The following is a 20,856-nucleotide window of genomic DNA, read 5'->3' as shown; positions in this document are numbered from 1 at the left end:
CTGATGGCTGTGGGGAAGGAGCTCTTCCTGAACCTGGATGTTACCGTTTTCAGGCTCCTGTACCTTCTTCCTGATGGCAATGGTGAGATAAGTGTGTGGCCAGGATGGTGTGGGTCCTTGATGATTTTGGCTGCCTTTTTGAGGCAGCGACTACGATAGAATCCTTCGATGGTGGGGAGGTCAAAGCCGGTGATGGACTGGGCAGTGGTCACAACTTTTTCGCTCCTGGACGTTCAAGTTGCCAAACCAGGTCACGATGCAACCAGTCAGAATGCTCTCTACCGTGCACCTGTAGAAGTTTAGGAGAATCCTCTTCGACATGCCGAATCTCCGTAATCTTCTCAGGAAGTAGAGTCACTGATGTGCCTTCTTTACAGTTGCATCGGTGTGCTGGGTCCAGGAAAGATCTTCTGATATATGCACGCCTAAGAATTTGAAGTTATTGACCCTTTCTACCATCATCCAATGTCAAAGTCCACAATCAGTTCCTTGGTCTTACTGACGTTGAGAGCCAGGTTGTTGTGCTGGCACCATTTGGTCAGTCAGTCGATCTCACTTCTATACTCTGACTTGTCCTCATCTGACTTCTATACTCTGACTCGTCCCCCTATACTCTGACTCGTCCCTCATCCAAGCACAGTGGTGTCGGCGAACATGATGATGGAGTTCGCATCATGGGTATAGAGTGAGTAAAGCAGGGGGCTGAGCACGCAGCCTTGAGGTGTTCCTGTACTAATTGTTACTGAGGATGAAATGGTTCCTCCAATTCGAACAGACTGGTCTGTGGATGAGGAAGTCGAGGATCCAATTGCAGAGGGATGCGCAGAGGCCCAGTTCTGTGAGCTTGGTAACCAGCTTGGAAGGGATGATGGTATTAAACGCCGAGCTGTAGACTATAAACAACAGCCTGACGTAGGTGTTTTTGTTGTCCAAGTGGTCCAATGCGGAGTGGAGAGCCAGTGAAATTACATCCTCCGTTGACCTGTTGTGGCGGTATACAAACTATAGTTGGTCGAGGTTCTTGTCGAGGTAGGAGTTGATGTGCACCATAACCAACCTCTCAAAGCACTTCATCACCACAGACGTTAGTGCCACTGGGCGATAGTCATTGAGGCACGTCACCTTACTCTTCTTGGGCACCGGTATTTATCGATGCCTTCTTGGGCACCGGTATTTATTGAAGCAGGTGGGAACCTCAGACCTCAGAAGTGAGAGGTTGAAAATGTCTGCAAAAACTCCCGCCAGTTGGACTGCACAGGTCTTGAGAACTCGACCGGGTATACCATCAGGTCAAGGCGCTTTCCGAAGGTTAACCCCCCTGAAGGATCTTCTGACGTCGGCCTCTGTGACTGTGATTGCAACACCGTCAGGGCGAATAGGGGCTCGGGAAGACACATCAGTGTTCTCCCTATCAAACCATGCGTAGAACGCAATAGGCTTGTCAGGGAGTGAGGCTTCGCTGTCGTTTGAGCCGCCTCCTGATTTCCCCTTGTGGGAGGTGATGGCATTCAAGCCCTGCCACAGTTGCCGAACATCCGTCTCATCTTCCAGCTTGGAGCAGATGTCCCTTTTGGCCTTTTTGATGGCCTTACCAAAGTCGTATCTGAACTTCTTATAGTCCTCTGCATCGCCCGGGATCTGGTCTTCAGAAGAATGTGGATCTCATGGTTCATCCAAGGCTCCTGGTTAGGAAACACTCGGAATAATAATAATAATAAATTTTATTTATGGGCGCCTTTCAAGAGTCTCAAGGACACCTTACAAAAATTTAGCAAGTAGAGGAAAAACATGTAAGCGGAATGAAATAAATAGTAGAGACATGACTAGTACACAAATTAAAGACAGAATTCAATTCAAAACACAATATGAGGCAATTCAAGCACAGATGAAAAGGGAGGGGGACGTGGGGCTAAGGATAGGCAGAGGTGAAGAGATGGGTCTTGAGGCGGGACTGGAAGATGGTGAGGGACACGGAATTGCGGATCAGTTGGGGGAGGGAGTTCCAGAGCCTGGGAGCTACCCTGGAGAAGGCTCTGTCCCCAAAACTGCGGAGGTTGGACTTGTGGATGGAGAGGAGACCGGCTGATGTGGATCTGAGGGACCGTGAGGGTTGGTAGGGGGAGAGGAGGTCAGTGAGATATGGGGGGGCCAGATGGTGGAGGGCTTTGTAGGTGAGGACCAGGATTTTGTAGGTGATCCGGTGGGAGATGGGAAGCCAGTGAAGTTGTTTGAGGACTGGTGTGATGTGATGCCAGGATTTGGTGTGGGTGATGAGTCGGGCGGCTGCGTTCTGGACCAGTTGGAGTCGGTTGATGTAGGTGGAGCTGATGCCAAGGAGAAGTGAGTTGCAGTAGTCCAGTCGGGAGGAGATGAAGGCATGGATGAGTCAGCAGCGGGAGGTGTGAGAGAGGGTCTGATTTTGGCGATGTTGCGGAGGTGAAAGAAGGAGGTTTTAATGACATGGCGGATGTGAGGCTCAAGGGAGAGGGTGGAATCAAAGATCACGCCAAGGTTGCGGGCCTGGGGAGATGGGGAGACATAGTGCCGTCGATGGTGAGAGTGGGGTTATTGATTTTGCTGAGTGTGGATTTGGAGCCTATGAGGAGGAATTCTGTTTTATCGCTGTTGAGTTTGAGGAAGTTATGCTGCATCCAGGTTTTTATAGCTGACAAACAGGAGTTGATATGGGAGAGGGGGGGGGGGGTTGTGGGGGGATTTGGTGCCGAGGTAGGTCTGGGTGTCATCGGCGTAACAGTGGAAGTCCAAGTTGAAGTGGCGGAGTATCTGACCAAGGGGGAGGATGTAGATGATGAAGAGGAGGGGGCCGAGTACGGAGTACGGAGCCTTGTGGAACGCAAGGAGGTGGGAATGAAGTTGTGACGCAACGATACGCTCCAGGGTTTTGTTGGTCCTCCACACATTTTCTTATGAAGTCTGTGACTACTGTGGCGTATTCATTCAGGTCCATTGCCAAGTCTACAGACTCCAAGCAATCCTGGAGTTGTTCCTCTGCCTCCTCCGACCAGCTCTGTACAGTCCTCTGGGGGTGCATTCTTCAGTTGCTGCCTGTAGGCAGTAAGAAGCAGCACCGTTGAATGGTCGGATTTTCCGAAGTGAGGGCGAGGGATAGAGCGATAGGCATCTTTGATGGTCGTGTATCAGTGGTCAAGGATGTTTGATCCTCTGGTGCTGCAGGAGACACGGTGGAAGTTAGGGAGCTATTTCTTCAGGTTAGCTTTGTTGAAGTCCCCGGCTATGGTGGTAAATGCCCCGGGGTAAGCTGTCTGGTGCTTGTTGACCACGGCGTGCAGCTCTTCCAGTGCCAGATGGACGTCTGCCTGGGGTGGGATGTAGACCGCGGTCAGGATGATGGAGGTGTATTCCCTCGGTAATTTGTAAGGGCGGCACTTCGCCCGGGTGTTCCAGGTGTGGAGAGCAGGAGTTTGATAGGACTGCCACGTCTGATCACCACGAAGAGTTGACCATGAGGCAGACGCCCCCCTCCTCTCCCTTTCCCAGATGCCTGCGTACGGTCCGAACGGTGGATGGAGAAACCTTCAGGCTGGACCGCTGAGTCTGGGGATGCAAATAGTAATTTACTTTAGACTTGGTGTCAAGCTTACTCATCATTGCTACTTCTATGAAGCAGTCACTTATCCATTTTTCCCCATGGTGTATTTATTTCCACTGTCTTGGTCAGTGAGAGGTCAACTTCAATCATTATTTCTGAATGTATCCATATTAGGATTAGTAAATAATTTGTTAACCTTTATCATACATTTTTGTCATAGGCATGGCGTACTTGCAGAGAACAAGGGCAGCTGAGATTCCCTAGGGTTTGTGTAATTATTTTTCTTCAATTGGTGTTTCTTTTCAAACCAAGCTATATTAATAGATTACATTCAATCTCGCATGAATTATAAAACTGACTACATTGATGCTTCAAAGCATTTACTTACCAATAATTAGAGTATTTAAAACCCCAAATTATATTTAATCAAGATGACAAAATAAGTTAGAACTAAGTTGGAACTAGTTTCTTCCACTATCTTCATTCGTGTTATCTAATTGAGCACGAACGGATGTAACAATGTGACATTCAATTCCCAGAAATGCAAGCAGGACTGTGTCCAATAATTAGGGTAACTTGCTCTTCACCTTCCACAGCTCCCTTTCAATAGAATTAAATTAAGAATATAAGTACCAGGGACTCTCAGCAAAGGTGACACAAGCAACAACAGATGCTAGAATCTTGATCGAAGCATAAAGCGCTGGAGCTGTGACTTTCAACAGGTCAAGCAACATCCGTGGAGGGAATGGATAAGCGACGTTTTATGTCAGGACCTTTTTTCAGACAATGAGCTAAGGATTTGTCACAAATATCCCACAAAATCATTCTCCTGATATTAAAGGTGAAGTCCCATTTATGCTTGTCCTACCTGCCAGTGTTTAACCAATATCCTTCTAAACCTTTCCTAACCATGTACCTGTCCAAACGTCTTTTGAATGTTGCTATAGTACCTGCCTCAACTCCCACCTCTGGCAGTTTGTTCCACCTTCCTCCGAGTGAAAAGGTTACATAGAAACATAGAAAATAGGTGCAGGAGTAGGCCATTCGGCCCTTCGAGCCTGCACCGCCATTCAATATGATCATGGCTGATCATCCAACTCAGTATCCTGTACCTGCCTTCTCTCCATACCCACTGATCCCTTTAGCCACAAGGGCCACATCTAACTCCCTCTTAAATATAGCTAATGAACTGGCCGCAACTACCTTCTGTGGCAGAGAATTCCAGAGATTCACCACTCTCTGTGTGAAAAATGTTTTCCTCATCTCGGTCCTAAAAGATTTTCCCCTTATCCTTAAACTGTGACCCCTTGTTCTGGACTTCCCCAACATCGGGAACAATCTAGCCTGTCCAACCCCTTAAGAATTTTGTAAGTTTCTATAAGATCCCCCCTCAATCTTCTAAATTCTAGCGAGTACAAGTCGAGTCTATCCAGTCTTTCTTCATATGAACGTCCTGACATCCCAGGAATCAGTCTGGTGAACCTTCTCTGTACTCCCTCTATGGCAAGAATGTCTTTCCTCAGATTAGGAGACCAAAACTGTACGCAATACTCCAGGTGTGGTCTCACCAAGACCCTGTACAACTGCAGTAGAACCTCCCTGCTCCTGTACTCAAATCCTTTTGTTATGAATGCTAACATACCATTCGCTTTCTTCACTGCCTGCTGCACCTGCATGCCTACTTTTAATGACTGGTGTACCATGACACCCAGGTCTCGTTGCATCTCCCCTTTTCCTAATCGGCCACTATTCAGATAATAGTCTACTTTCCTGTTTTTGGCACCAAAGTGGATAACCTCACATTTATCCACATTATACTGCATCTGCCATGCACCCAGCCTATCCAAGTCACCTTGCAGCCTCCTAGCATCCTCCTCACAGCTAACACTGCCCCCCCAGCTTCGTGTCATCCGCAAACTTGGAGATGTTGCATTCAATTCCCTCGTCCAAATCATTAATATATATTGTAAATAGCTGGGGTCCCAGCACTGAGCCTTGCGGTACCCCACTAGTCACTGCCTGCCATTGTGAAAAGGACCCGTTTACTCCTACTCTTTGCTTCCTGTCTGCCAGCCAGTTCTCTATCCACATCAATACTGAACCCCCAATACCGTGTGCTTTAAGTTTGTATACTAATCTCTTATGTGGACCTTGTCGAAAGCCTTCTGAAAGTCCAGATATAACACATCCACTGGTTATCCACTCTACTAGTTACATCCTCGAAAAATTCTATAAGATTTGTCAGACATGATTTACCTTTCCTAAATCCAAGCTGACTTTATCCAATGATTTCACCACTTTCCAAATGTGCTGCTATCCCATCTTTAATAACTGATTCTAGCAGTTTCCCCACTACCGATGTTAGACTAACTGGTCTGTAATTCCCCGTTTTCTCTCTCCCTCCCTTTTTAAAAAGTGGGGTTACATTAGCTACCCTCCAATCCTCAGGAACTACTCCAGAATCTAAAGAGTTTTGAAAAATTATCACTAATGCATCCACTATTTCTGGGGCTACTTCCTTAAGTACTCTGGGATGCAGCCTATCTGGCCCTGGGGATTTATCGGCCTTTAATCCATTCAATTTACCTAACACCACTTCCCGGCTAACCTGGATTTCACTCAGTTCCTCCATCTCATTTGACCCCCGGCCCCCTGCTATTTCCAGCAGATTCTTTATGTCTTCCTTAGTGAAGACGGAACCAAAGTAGTTATTCAATTGGTCTGCCCTGTCCTTGTTCCCCATGATCAATTCACCTGTTTCTGACTGCAAGGGGCCTACATTTGTTTTAACTGATCTTTTTCGCTTCACATATCTATAAAAACTTATGCAGTCAGTTTTTATGTTCCCTGCCAGTTTTCGTTCATAATCTCTTTTCCCTTTCCTAATTAAGCCCTTTGTCCTCCTCTGCTGGGCTCTGAATTTCTCCCAGTCCTCTGGTAGGCTGCTTTTTCTGGCTAATTTGTATGCTTCATCTTTTGTTTTGATACTATCCCTGATTTCCCTTGTTATCAACGGATGCACTACCTTCCCTGATTTATTCTTTTGCCAAACTGGGATGAACAATTGTTGTAGTTCATCCATGCAGTCTTTAAATGCCTTCCATTGCATATGCACCGTCAACCCTTTAAGAATCAATTGCCAGTCTACCTTGGCCAATTCACGCCTCATACCCTCAAAGTCACCTTTCTTTAAGTTCAGGACCCTTGTTTCTGAATTAACAATGTCACTCTCCATCCTAATGAACTCAACCATATTATGGTCACTCTTGCCCAAGGGGCCACGCACAACAAGACTGCTAACTAACCCTCCCCCATTACTCAATACCCAGTCTAGAATAGCCTGCTCTCTCGTTGGTTCCTCTACATGTTGGTTTAGAAAACTATCCCGCATACATTCCAAGAAATCCTCTTGCTCAGCACCCTTGCCAATTTGATTCACCCAATCTATATGTAGATTGAAGTCACCCATTATATCTGTTTTACCTTTGTTGCACGCATTTCTAATTTCCTGTTTGATGCCATCCCCAACTCCACTACTACTGTTGGGTGGCCTATACACAACTCCCACTTGCGTTTTCTGCCCCTTAGTGTTTCGCAGCTCTACCCATATTAATTCCACATCCTCCAAGCTAATGTCCTTCCTTTATATTGCGTTAATCTCCTCTCTAACCAGCAACGCTACCCCACCTTTTCTTTTCTGTCTATCCCTCCTGAATATTGAATACTTGAATATTCAATATACTTGAATATTGAATATTACCCCCTTAGGTTCCTATTAAATCTTTTCCCTCTGACCTTAAACCTGTGTCCTCTGGTTATTGATTTCCCCTACCCTGAGTAAAAGACTGCATTTACCCTGTATATCCCCTCATGATTTTATGCAGTTCTATAAGATAACCCTCATCCTCCTCAGCTCCCAGACATAATGTTCTAGCCTCCAATTTACTCCCAATAGCTCAGGGTCTCGAGTTACAGGGAACATCCTCGTAAATATTCTATGCACTCTTTCCAGTTTAATGACATCCTTCCTAGAGCAGGGTGACCAAAACTGTACTCCAAAGGAAAGGGTGACGTATTGGGTCGAGACCTTTCTTCAGACACCCATTCCTTCTCTCCAGTGATGCTGCCTGTCCCGCTGAGTTTCGAGCATTTTGTGTCTATCTTCGGTTTAAACCAGCATCTGCAGTTCTTTCCTACAGTACTCCAAATGCGGTCCAACCAATGTGTTGTACAACTGTAATGCAGAGTCCCAACTTCCATATTCATGACGCTGACTGATGAAGGCCAGTGTACTAAAACACTCTTTACCGCCCTATCTACCTGTGATGCCAAAATATACTCTGTATATAGTGCATACTATATACAAGATGTGCCTCTGCATAATATCATGTATCAAGAGTACCATAGTCTCTGCCATTGGAGCTGATGAGCTGTGCAATCGTTGGACTGCACACAAATCCACATTTCTTTGAGTTAAGCCATTGGGTTTCTTTAATTGCTAGTCAACTAAAATGCTAGGATTTGCACTCCAGCATGACCTCCTGCATTTGAAGGATAAAGCCCACCTGCAGCATTTCCATTTCTGCAAAACTTAAAAATGCATCCCAAAATGGAGGTGATCTATTTGCAGTCTTTGTCATCAATTCAGACTGAAGAAGATAGAAATAGAATTTTTAAAACATGTAGTTGAAAACACACTAAATGCAAAAACAACTTTGATTTACACAGATTTTTTGTTCCATTGTAATGTACCTTTCTGATATTTTTGTTTCAAAAATCTTAACAGTCTAATTTTTGAATTCTTACTTCATTAATCTTGACAGAGCTTGTTAAAAAAATTCTGTACAGTTAACTATTAAGATATTATTTTGTGGGTGATATCTATAGTTCATAATTTTTTTTGCCCTATTAGTTTCATTTCAGCTTTGCAATTTTAATTCTTATCCATAATTCAATATCTGATATCACATATGAAATCTTTATAAACTTGTGTATCATGCCAGCATATTTTATCTTAATGTAACACAGGCTGAGTTGGAGTGGGGAAAATCCAATTACATCCAAATAAAAAGAATAAAAGAGGTGAGATTATTATGTACCATTAGATTCCATCTTTTTGTGTATATCTTTTGTTTAAACCAGCATCAGCAGTTTTTTCCTACACAAATTGTATAACATGTTGTTTAATGTGAAATAGTTTATCATATAGCTCTGTTCTTCCACTAAGAAACATGGCTGCATTCTCATTCATACTCCCTGTCATCTATTGTAAGTTTCCTTAACTTAGCAAAATGTTTTATAGGATTTCTCAGTAACAACATATTCCTTTTGGGGAAGAAGTAGCAGAATGAACACTTGAATATTGTTTTCTACTTCTGTGTGACAATATTATGCACTTCTGATATTAAGATGGAATCCAACAGGAACCATGTGTATTATACTGTATGTGATTATGTCCAAAATAAAAACACAATGCTATAAATACTCAGGTTCGTCACCAATACCCAGTGGCATAGTGGTAGAGCTGTAGCTTTACAGTGCCAGAGTCCCAGGTTTGATCCTGACTACGGGTGCTGTCTTTACGGAGTTGGTACGTGCTCCCTGTGACTGCATGGGTTTTCTCCGGGTGCTCTTGGTTCCTCCCACATTTCAAAGCCATATAGGTTTGTAGGTTAATTGGCTTTAGTGAAATTGTAAATTGTCCCTAGTATGTAGGATAATATTAGTGTACGGGGTGATCGCTGGTCGGCATGGACTCGGTGGGCTGAAGGGCCTCTTTCCGTGCTGTGTCTCAAGTCTATAGGAAATCTTTTCTAATCTTCCAACTTGATTATGCAAGTGGTCGGTTCCATTGTGGTGAACCATATATTTGTCCAAGATGAAATGTCAAGGTGGTAGAATACTTCTGATCTTCCGAAGGTCTTTCAGGCATTTATATCCCTAGGGGTAAAATAGTTCAATGGATAACTAGCTTCTATTCCACCCTTCTTATCTATTCACAAATTATTTGTAAAAAGTTTTTAGCGTCAGGAAAATATGTACTTTGCCATTAATTTTAAATTATCTGGAGTAAAAGGTAACGGAGTTAAGAAATGCAATTGTAAAAAATATTGAAAGGAGTGACTTGCTGTGTTCAAGTACATGTTGATGCACATTTCTCCATTGTTTTGCCAAGTAGTTCACCTTCAAACATTGTGGGATGGAATAACAACCAAGGTGAATCACATGCTCAGTCCAAATCTATGTGATTACCATTTCCCTTGATATTCAGAATACATAATCCAATATTGATAGGGTAGACATTTTACATTTTAGCTAACACTAAATATGAAAATATTGCCTGACAGGTGGACCACCCTCTCTTCATCTGTTTTGGAAACAAATATGTAAAAGTGCCTTAACCCGTTCTTGAAACTCTTGGGGGTTTAGTGCTTATGACCAGAGTAGAGTATCTCCCAATGTTTTGGGGCAACTCCAATCAACTTTGTTCTATAGCATGGATTCTTGTAACTGTTTTCTCTTAAATTGTTCATGCATTTTAGGTGGCGCAGTTGTATGAGGAGTTGAAAGAACGGGTGCAACGTTTTAATATGTATGTTGATCAAACCCATTTGTGTACTAATGAAGAGGATGTACACAAGCAGAGGTTTATTTTGCAGGTATGATTTATGCTGAGAATGTGCCTATGAATAAAATATTTTTCAGTTTAGCAAATAAGTAAATCTAGATCACAGTTTATATCACTAATATGTGTGTTTGCATTATTGGGCATGAGAACATGATACATTCTGTTTCTTCAAGGTATTGCAGATGTTTTGGTGCTCTCCAAGACCTGGCACAATGCAAGTAGTGAAGGAACTTTTAACCTCAGTCCTCTATTTCATACATCATTATACAGAGTTTTATGCAACTCTTTTTACGCGCTTCACATTTTTATTTCTGTCTGTACAACAATGCTGATCATCTTTCATGAAATCAACCGCGAGCTGTATTTATTTTGGCAATGTTATTCTCTTTGCAGATGGTGCTGGCTGGTGCTTTTTACCCCAATTATTTCACATTTGGTCCAATCACTGAAGAAGTTGCAGTGAAAGACTTAGCTGGAAAAGATTCAAAATCTACAGTAGTGGTATGCAGTCATTAATTTAGAAGAATGTCCCTGTATTCTAACACAAACAGATTTTGTACACAAAAAGCTGGAGTAACTCAGTGGGTCAGGCAGCATCTCTGGAGAAAAAGTTTATTGGCCAAGTTTTCACATACAAGGAATTTGCCTTGGTGCTCTGCCCACAAGTAACAACATGACATACAGTGACAGTTACGAATGACTCAGAAAACACTAAACATTAATAATAATAATAAACATTAATGATAAAACAGGAATAGGTGATGTTTCGGGTCGAGACCCTTCAGTACAAAGATGACCTAGATCAGGATATTAGAATTGCTATTTTTGGCAACTGCACAGAATGGAGAGCATAAAACTGGGATAAAGGGGCAGTAATAACCATAAATGGCCAATGAGTCTCGCTGCATGAGCTCATCTGTTGTGGGTCCTGATTTGTCTGAGTCTTATCTTTCTTCCAGGTCTCCCCCGCTCTCCTTCCACACAATCAGTCTGAAGGAGGGTCCTGACCCGAAACGTCACCTATCCATTTTCTACAGATATGTTACGTGACCCGCTGAGTTACTCCAGAATTTTATGTCTACCTTTGGTATAAACAAGTATCTGCAGTCCCTTTTATTATAGTAAAAACCATTAAAGGAAAAGCAAAAACTACATGCTAAAAATCTGAAAAAGAAACACAAATTGCTGGAAATAATCATCAGGGGAGAGGAAAACTGAGTTAACAATTTGATGAGCATTCATCAAAACCAATACAGGTGCACAACCTTTTATCCGAAAGCCTTGGGACCAGTCGTAATTCAGAATTTGTCGGTCTTCGGAATGGAAATTTTTTAGCGTAGATTTTAAAGGCTGGCTCAGTGGTAGAGTGCTCGGCTCATATCCGCAAGGTCGCGAGTTTGTGCCTTGATCCCGGCAGTAAACTCGGTCGCGAGTTTGAGTCTTCAATGTAGTTTTTTCTTGCAGAATAAATGTTTGTATGAAATGCAGTGTAGGAGAGGTGTACTGACTGTGTGGGCAGAACTTTGGAAGTGATTGCCCACCAGTCTAAAAAGCCGCTGTGTCTCCCTGTCCCTGGGGTAGCAGGGGGCGATCAAATAGCACAATACCCCTCTCCCCCTCCAACTCCAGAGGAATCCGCTCCCCGATGGGCCGCTACGGCGACAAGTGGCAGTTTGCCCACAACCCGAGCTGCGCCCCCTCATCCGCCACCCCAAGAACAAGACGTACCTTGCACACCATCAGCTTCTGCCCCTACGTGTTCCTCTGGAGTTGGAGCGGGGCTGGGCTGGAGTTGCTGCTGGCTGTGGGTCTCTGGGATCTCCGTGCTTGCAGTGGGCCTGGGGGTCGGTGTCCCGTTGGTCCTGACGTCTCCGGCCACCCCCATGGACAGGAGCTGAGACTGGGAACTGTACTGCCCTTGCCCCCTCCCTCTGCAACTGCAAACAACCCCACTCTCCTGCAAGGGCGGGCGGTACAGTTCCCGGAGAATGGCAGGTGGCCGGAGACGTCAGGACCAACAGGAACCCGCTCCCCGATGGGCCTCTACGACGCCCCGAGCTGCGCCCCGTCATCCGCAACCCAGGTTCCTCTGTAGTTGGAGCGGGGCTGGGCTGGGCTGCTGTTGGCTGTGGGTCTCTGGGATCTCCGTGCTTGCAGTGGGCCTGGGGGTCGGTGTCCCGATGAGGGGGCGCAGCTCGGGGAACGGCTTCTGGTGGTCCTGAAGTCTCCGGCCAGTTTGCAGTTTTCCTCTGGAGTTGGAACGGGTCTGGGCTGCTGCTGGCTGTGGGTCTCTGGGATCTCCGTGCTTGCGGTGGGCCTGGGGGTCGGTGTCCCGTTGGTCCTGCTGCAATCGCCGACGTGAAGACAGTGCAAAGCCCCCACGCCGGTGCAATGGGCGGGGAGCTGGAGAGGGGAGGGAAGGGGTCACACACATGGCCGGGAAGCAGAGGGGTGTAGGTGGGGTGAAACTGAAGGGAGCGGAAATCTGCTGCTGCCTGCCCCGCTGAGTTAAAAAGTTCCCACGCAAGACTCACGATACACTGTGTATCGTGAGTCTACCGTGGGAACTTTTTAACTCAGCGGGCAGGCAGCAGCATATTGTCAATTATTAACCCTCCCGCGCAATATAGCCTCACCTTCTCTTTTATGAATGGGGATTTAGTTCCCCTTTCTTCGAGGACCGACCGGAGGTTCCGCTGTCACCTCTGCGGGCCGCCCTTGGTGAACGTTTTCAAGGACCTTTCTTCAAGGACCGAAAAAATGGCCGCTATTCGGAGGTTTTCGTTATTTGGATCTTCGGATAAAAGGTTGTGCACCTGTAGCGATATTGACTTGAAATGTTACTCTTTTTCTCCTACAAATGCTGACTGACCTGAGTATTTATAGCATTTTCAGTTTTTATTTTGGACATAACCACATCCAGTATTATACACACACCTGTTACAGTAATTGACATTTAATGTATTGTTAACGAGTTAAACAATTATTTTGGTGAAAGGTTGAAATTATGACCTAAAAATAGGGTAGACAATCAGACCCCTTGTCCCAGGATGGAAACATCAAATACTGGAAGGCATATCTTTTAAGTGGGAGGGGGGGCAAAGTTTAAAGGAGATGTGTGGGACAAATTTTTAAACATAGGGTGGTAAGTGCATTGAGCGAACTGCCAGAGGTGGTGGCGGAGGCATTTAAGAGACTCTTAGATAGGCATATGGATATGCAGGGAATGGAGGGTTGTGAATTCTGTGCAGGCAGATAAGAGCTGGAATTAGCATTGTGTTCCGCATGGACATTGTGGGCCGAAGGGCCTGTTCGTGTTCTGTACTACGTTCATCTGCTCCATCAGGAATTAATTTTGAGGACTGATCTGTAGAAGCACATTGGATTAGAGGCATGAGTGGGAGGTCTTTTGGGGGTCCAGAATAGCATGATATCATGAATCTGCACTAGAGGAAGGAGTCCATCTCATAATCCTGTTGCTCTCTGCAATGAAGTGCTTATTTCCTATTGCCTGGTAAATGTTAGAGAGCATTGTATTGAGCAATATTCATAAGGTCATAAGTGATAGTAGTAGAATTTGGCCATTTGGCCCATCAAGTCTACGACATTCAATCATGGCTAATCTCTCTCCTTCCTAACCCAATTCTCCTGCTTTCGGCCCATAACCTCTGACACCTGCACTACACCTTCACACAGAGAGCGGTGAATCTGTGGAATTCTCTGCCACAGAAGGTAGTTGAGGCCAGTTCATTGGCTATATTTAAGAGGGAGTTAAATGTGGCCCTTGTGGCTAAAGGTATCAGGGGGTATGGAGAGAAGGCAGGTACAGGATACTGAGTTAGACAATCAGCCATGGTCATATTGAATGGCGGTGCAGGCTCGAAGGGCCGAATGCCTACCCCTGCACCTATTTTCTATGTCTATGTCTAATCAAGAATCTATCTATCTCTGCCTTAAAAATATCCACTGACTTGGCCTCCACAGCCTTCTGTGGCAAAGAATTCCACAGATTCACCACCCTCTGACTAAATAAATTTCTCCTCATCTCCATTCTAAAAGAATGTATTTTAATTCTGAGGCTATAATCTCTAGTCCTGGACTCTCTCACTAGTGGAAACATCCTCTCCACCTACTCTATCCAAGCCTTTCACTATTTTGCATGTTTCATCGTCCCCCCCTCATTCTTCTAAACTCCATGAGTACAGGCCCATTGCAGCCAAATGCTCATCATAGGTTAACCTAGTCATTCCTGGGATCATTATTGTAAACCTCCTCTGGACCCTCTCCAGAGCCAGCACATCCTTTCTCAGATATGTTGCCCACAATTGCTCACAATATTCCAAATGCGGCCTTACCAGCGCCTTTTAGAGCCTCAGCATTACATCCCTGTTTTTGTATACAAGCCCTCTTGAAATAAATGCGAGCATTGACTTTGCTTTCTTTACTACCGATTCGACTTGCAGCTATTTGGTAATCCTATACCAGCACTCCCAAGTCCTTTTGCACCTACAATTTCTGGATTCTCTCCCCATTTTATAAACAGTCTACGCCTTTATTCCTACTACCGAAATGCATGACTCCATTCTTTGCTAATCTATATTCCATCTGCCACATCTCTGCCCACTCTCCCAACCTGTCCCAGGTCCTTCTGCAGAGTCCCTGCGTTCTCTACACTACCTGCCCTTCCACCTATTTTCGTATCATCAGCAAACTTGGCCAGCTTACCTTCATATTTCATCTTTTTTCCCCGTATTGCCATTGTAGTTACCTTTTTTGTTAAAATGCGATGCAGGATCTTTAATGGAAGCTTACTGGCAATTCAAATAGTAATTACTCTTATTATTCTTAAAGAATTCTTCAAGCAACAACCTCTCCAGCAAACTTGACTCAGAAAATGTAGTTTGACCTCATTCTGGTTATCTTGGATGTTCGACAGCACCTAAACCAGGGGTGAGGAACCTTTTCATGGTGGAAGGCCGCATTAAGTTAGCTGTAATCTAATAAGGCCGCATCCAAAAAACTTAAATTAGATATACTTCAAAATGTACATTATTTTGTTAAAATAGACCTCATGACTTACTAATGTTTTAATTGTGGCCGTCTGTCGGGGAGGATTATTTCGTTGAATCTTCTTTTACTCTTTGTTATTTTCAATACGTTCATTTTAAGATTAAAATAAAAATAATAAATGAAGAACAAAAACATATTAATAATAATCAAAAGATTTGTTCTACAAAATTTGGATTCATTCAAAAGGCCGCACTTAATGGCCTTGAAGGCCACAGGTTCCCCACCCCTGACCTAAACTATTTGACTAATGTTGTCTTTCTGCAGATAGAACATTCCTTGCTTATAAGTTGCACTTTGCTAACCCTGGTTTGACTTTTAACGAAGGCTGTGATGAGTTGTATTTTATCTCGCTCTTCCAGAGTTAGGGAAATGTTAGCTGCCTGGATTTTCCATTCCTTATCTTACAAACTGTTACAAATAAGTAACGTGTACTAAAGCATTCCAAGTCTGTTTTTCATAATTAACTGAAATACGTTCTGAATTGTGTACCTGAGCTACCATGCTTGTGGAACTGAGTTTTAATTTCCATTTGTTACAGGTGAGGAATGTGCCACCTTATGGATTCCTGTACTATAAACAGATACAGTCTCTGTTCAGGCAGTGTGGACAAGTCAAATCTATTTCATTTGATGGATTGAAGTAAGTTGTTTTTGATCTGCTGAATCATCAACACATCCATACAAACTTTCCCTCAATAATTTTGAAGTTTCATTTCAATTATCCCAATACACTGAATGTTTTGTTGCCTAAAATCTTGGTGTTTAACAAAATACTTGTCATCAAAAATAGGGGCTTTGTTGAATTTGTGCAAAATCCAATAAAGAGAACTGAGATTCATCCTGCAGTATATATGGCATTAAAGATGGCCCAGCACCGTATTCCCCTACAGTTAAATATTCATCCTGTGGAAGAAATTGAACAATTGACTCAAGGACAACATAGTACAAACTTACGCAATCCAAGGTAATGTTTTTTTTTGTATGATGCTTTTAACTAAATTTCACTCTTAGCAGAAATGTCTTTAAGATATTTAACAATGAGAACAAGGTTGGGCAGTTGGGAGGTTGTAGAAGAAGGATTAAAGCGAGGGGGAAACTGAAATGAAGGGATTTCAGTGGAGTGCGGACATAGGATGAATGGAATTTAATTTGGTGGAAGCAGGGAAGCTTCGAGTCGGGAGGTACAGGATGTAGAAGTGGGTGAGAAAGCACATCAACCAATACCTCATGAATACCACATGTCAGGTTCGTCAATAGAAGTTTACTATAAGTGGGACCCGTTGGGTCCCATGTTCACACGGGAGGGCTGGCCCCCCGACGCCATATCCCACCTCTCCACCAATTCCAATATTGGTGGCCAGTGGGGGGGCTTTCTGGAGCGCTGGTATAGGTTGGGGTGGCAGCTCATCCCTCAAGCCTGATCTGCTGGCAGCTCACTCACGGCCATTTCAAGCAGGGTGCAAGGCCACCGAAGACAAGTGCAGTTTCCTACCACTTCAAGCAGGGTGCAAGGCCACCGAATTCAAGTGCAGTTTCCAACCACTTCAAGCAGGGTGCAAGGCCACCGAATTCAAGTGTAGTTTCATACCACTTCAAGCTGGATCCAAGGCCACCAAATTCAAGTGCAGTTTCATACCACTTTCAGCAGGGTGCAAGGCCACCAAATTCAGTGCAGTTTCATACCACTTCAAGCAGGATGCAAGACTGCCAAATTCAAGTGCAGTTTCATTCCACTTCAAGCAGGGTGCAAGGCCACCAAATTCAAGTGCAGTTTCATTCCATTTCAAGCAGGGTGCAAGGCCACCAAATTCAAATGCAGCTTCATACCATTTCATGCAGGGTGAAACCACCATAAAACCACACAAAACAGCAAACTCACAGTTCAGTAGACATTCAGTGTGTTCAGTTGATTCATAGCTCAGATAGTCGTGACCTCTCCCTCCCCCATCATGCAGAGACTGAGCCACACCCACACTTCCGTGTTTTATAACCCCACCCCCTCCCACCAGAAAAGGTGTGGCCTTCATGGCGTGATTGACAGGAGAGAGATTCTCAACATTTTTTAAACACTAATAACACTTTTATTTTTCATTGATGGGAAGAATTCTCTGCACCTGCTCAGCGGAGGGGGGCTGAGTAAGATGGCCAAAAATCACAGCCGCAAGTGGCAGCGTTTTATCTAAAATCAATATACAGTGCAAACAGGAAGTAAGTGCATTTGCAGTAGTGCCTTTTAACTTCAAGCCAAAGCACCCAAGCCACCATTTGCAGTAAGTAGTGCCTTTCAACTTCAAGCCAAAGCACCCAAGCAGCCATTTGCAGTAAGTAGTGCCTTTCAACTTCAAGCCAAAGCACCCAAGCCGCCATTTGCAGTAAGTAGTGCCTTTCAACTTCAAGCCAAAGCACCCAAGCCGCTATTTGCAGTAAGTAGTGCCTTTCAACTTCAAGCCAAAGCACCCAAGCCACCATTTGCAGTAAGTAGTGCCTTTCAACTTCAAGCCAAAGCACCCAAGCCGCCATTTGCAGTAAGTAGTGCCTTTCAACTTCAAGCCAAAGCACCCAAGCCGCAATTTGCAGTAAGTAGTGCCTTTCAACTTCAAGCCAAAGCACCCAAGCCGCCACTTGCAGTAAGTAGTGCCTTTCAACCTCAAGCCAAAGCACCCAAGCCGCCATTTGCAGTAAGTAGTGCCTTTCAACTTCAAGCCAAAGCACCCAAGCAGCCATTTGCAGTAAGTAGTGCCTTTCAACTTCAAGCCAAAGCACCCAAGCCGCCATTTGCAGTAAGTAGTGCCTTTTAACTTCAAGCCAAAGCACCCAAACAACCATTTGCAGACAGTGCCTTTTTACTTCAAACAAACCATATTTTCATTTTCAAACCACATTAAGGGGACTCACAGTTGAGTAGACATTTGTTCAGTGTTATTCAGAGCTCATAGAGACGTGACCCTTTGGCTTCATCCATCTTGCAGAGACTGAGTGAGGCACACTACTTCCTGGTTTTATAGTCCCTCCCCCTCCCTCCAGCAGGGGCAGCAGAGAGAAAGGTGAATTTTTTTTAAACATTAATATCTCTGATTTGTCATCGATGGGAAAAATCCTCCGGTCCCGGAAGGAGGAGGGGGACTGAGCGAGGTGGCCAAAAATGACGGCCGTAGCTTGCGGCGTTCTCTCGGAAATCGCAGCACAGCAAGCCAAAAGCGGTCAAGATCAGACTTTTAGTAATATAGATTGTAGGTAAACCACACAGTGCTAGGTTATTGGTACAATTCCAGAGTAAAGCAAGTTCTAGGCAACTATCTTAACTCTTAAGGTAATGGACCATTTTGACTTAACTCTTACGCTTTGGACTTAAAAATGTGAGCAGCATTAGTATCTGAGTATTGTCCATCTGAGTTATTATTAAGACATTGAGTCGGTCACAATGCAGCTGATTATCTCTCTAATGCAGATTGTGTGCAGACTATCAAAATTGGAGAGTTCAACTAATGCCTGAGGAGAAGTCAAGAAGTTCTTTGGAATTGTCATGTGATCCTGTTCCACAATTTTTCACCATGAATATCACTGAGGTAATGGAAACATTTGGACATGAAAGGAATTGTTGACAATTGGTTACTGTAAGGGAAAACTGAAGGATAAATAATTGAAGCAGATAAAGATGCAAAGTTATAAGAGTAGTGGGAGAGGCATAAAGATCCGTTTTGGACTGCCAAAGTGTTAGCACAAAACTCTTGACTATGCTGTAAATATGTATGGTTAAAGATACAAGTGCTGGAGTAATTCAGCGGGATAGGCAACATCTCTGGAGGACATAGATAGACAACATTTAGTATCAGGACCCTTCTTTCAGACCTGAAACGTCACCTATCCATGATCTCCCGAGATGCTGCCTGACCCGCTGAATTTTCTGATAAACCAGCATTTCCTGGTCCTTTTGTCAACATTCATGGTTCCAGCTTGTAGTCGCATGACATTATTAGAATAGGTTGATGTATATTTATTTTGCATTTACAAAAGCTCAGATATTTAGAAGTTGTTGATGAAAAATTATCCTTTGATGTTGAGACCGACATCTCATTTGCCTTCCTGATTACTTGCTATACAAACAAGCTACGTAAGGTTCAGGGTCTTATATTTGAGCCAGATCATACTGTTCCTACGTGTTCTGCAATCTCCCTCCATTGAACAATATCCTGGTTTCAAACACTTCCTACTGAAAAGGACCACACCCCCCATTTCCCCACAGTGCCACTCTGCCAATTTTGTCCACCTATTGATAACCTTTTTCCGTCTCTCTGTGTCTTCCTCACAACTTCCTTTCCCCCCTGTCTTTGCATCATCAGTAAATTTGGCTGCACTTGGTTCCTTCATCTATGACTAATATAGATTTGGAACAGCTGAGGCCTTGCGACACACACTCATCACAGCTTTCCTAACCGAAAATGGCCATTTATCTCAACTTTTATGCGAGTCAGCCTGTTACATTCCATGCTGATATGTTCACCCCAATGTCATATGCTCCCAGCTTGTCCCGAATGTGACACCCATTCAGTGCCGTTTGGAATTCCTAATACACTACACCTGCTTGGTTTAATGATGTATAGTCTTTTATTTGGATAGTACAAAATAAAGGCTTTTCACTGTACCTTGATACACATGACAAGAGTAAACAAAAATAAATTATTTTTTACTATTTTCAGGTTGTCGAAGTTGGACATTTCTGGGGTTACAGAACAGATGGCGAGAGCTTGCTTACACTGAGCAAACTGATGGCTGAAATTAAGCAGCTGACCTTAACATCACTGATTGTGGAACCATGCCCTGATTTTTGTCTTGCACCATTCACAGACTATGGTGAAATCCATTATTATAGAGCTAAAGTCTTGCAAGTCTCGGGTGATTCAGCTGAGGTAAGAGTTTAATTTGGGAAGAGGTGTTTTCTCAACAAGAGTCAAGAGTGTTTTATTGTTATGTGCGCCAGATAGGACAATTAAATTCTTACTTGCAGCAGCACGACAGAATATGTAAACATAATACAAAAGGGAAGATAACGGTTCAGAGTGTATAGATCATAGACCATATATACACAATAAATAAATAGATATAGTGCAATAATAATAGACTGTTATTGTTCAGAGCTTATTTGATGTTGTGTTTAATAGCCTGATGGCTGTGGGGAAGAAGCTGTTCCTGAACCTGGATATTACAGATTTCAGGCTCCTGTACCTTCTTCCCAATGGCAAATTGTGAAATATTAACATCAGTGGATTTTTTAGATATTGGTTTGCTTTGTAGAAATTTCACTTGCAGTTGAGACATCTTTGGTTTCAGCCTTACTTAACCAACTTAGCATCACACAGCTAGGGCTATCTTTTGGTGGAAATAGGACCATAGGACACAGGAGTAGAATTAAGCCGTTCAGCCCATTGGGTCTACTCAACCTTTCAATCATGGCTGATCTATTTTTCCCTCTCAATCTCATTCTCCTGCCTATCAGCATAGTCTTTGACGCCTTTACTAATCAAGAACCAATCAATCTTTGCTTTAAAAATACCCAATGAGTTTGTCTCCACAGCAGTCTCTGGCAATGA

The 20,856-nt window shown here is 43.8% G+C and overlaps 1 protein-coding gene across 1 annotated transcript in view; it reads left to right on the top strand.

Moving 5' to 3' along the window:
* The window catches only part of tdrd9 (tudor domain containing 9), a 118,028-nt gene that overhangs the window by 43,077 nt on the left and 54,095 nt on the right, over positions 1–20,856 (top strand). Inside the window, exons 19-26 of the mRNA XM_033027051.1 lie at positions 3,792–3,836; positions 8,600–8,653; positions 10,114–10,230; positions 10,593–10,700; positions 15,808–15,908; positions 16,059–16,232; positions 18,717–18,834; positions 19,966–20,175. Coding sequence (XP_032882942.1) covers positions 3,792–3,836; positions 8,600–8,653; positions 10,114–10,230; positions 10,593–10,700; positions 15,808–15,908; positions 16,059–16,232; positions 18,717–18,834; positions 19,966–20,175 — 927 coding nt within the window. The remainder of the gene's footprint in view (positions 1–3,791; positions 3,837–8,599; positions 8,654–10,113; positions 10,231–10,592; positions 10,701–15,807; positions 15,909–16,058; positions 16,233–18,716; positions 18,835–19,965; positions 20,176–20,856) is intronic.

This window comes from Amblyraja radiata, chromosome 9 (assembly GCF_010909765.2).
Source record: "Amblyraja radiata isolate CabotCenter1 chromosome 9, sAmbRad1.1.pri, whole genome shotgun sequence".
Classification (NCBI taxonomy): Eukaryota; Metazoa; Chordata; class Chondrichthyes; order Rajiformes; family Rajidae; genus Amblyraja; species Amblyraja radiata.
The sequence above is the reverse complement of the archived record's forward strand: the minus strand, read 5'-3'. Positions and strand labels throughout refer to the sequence as shown.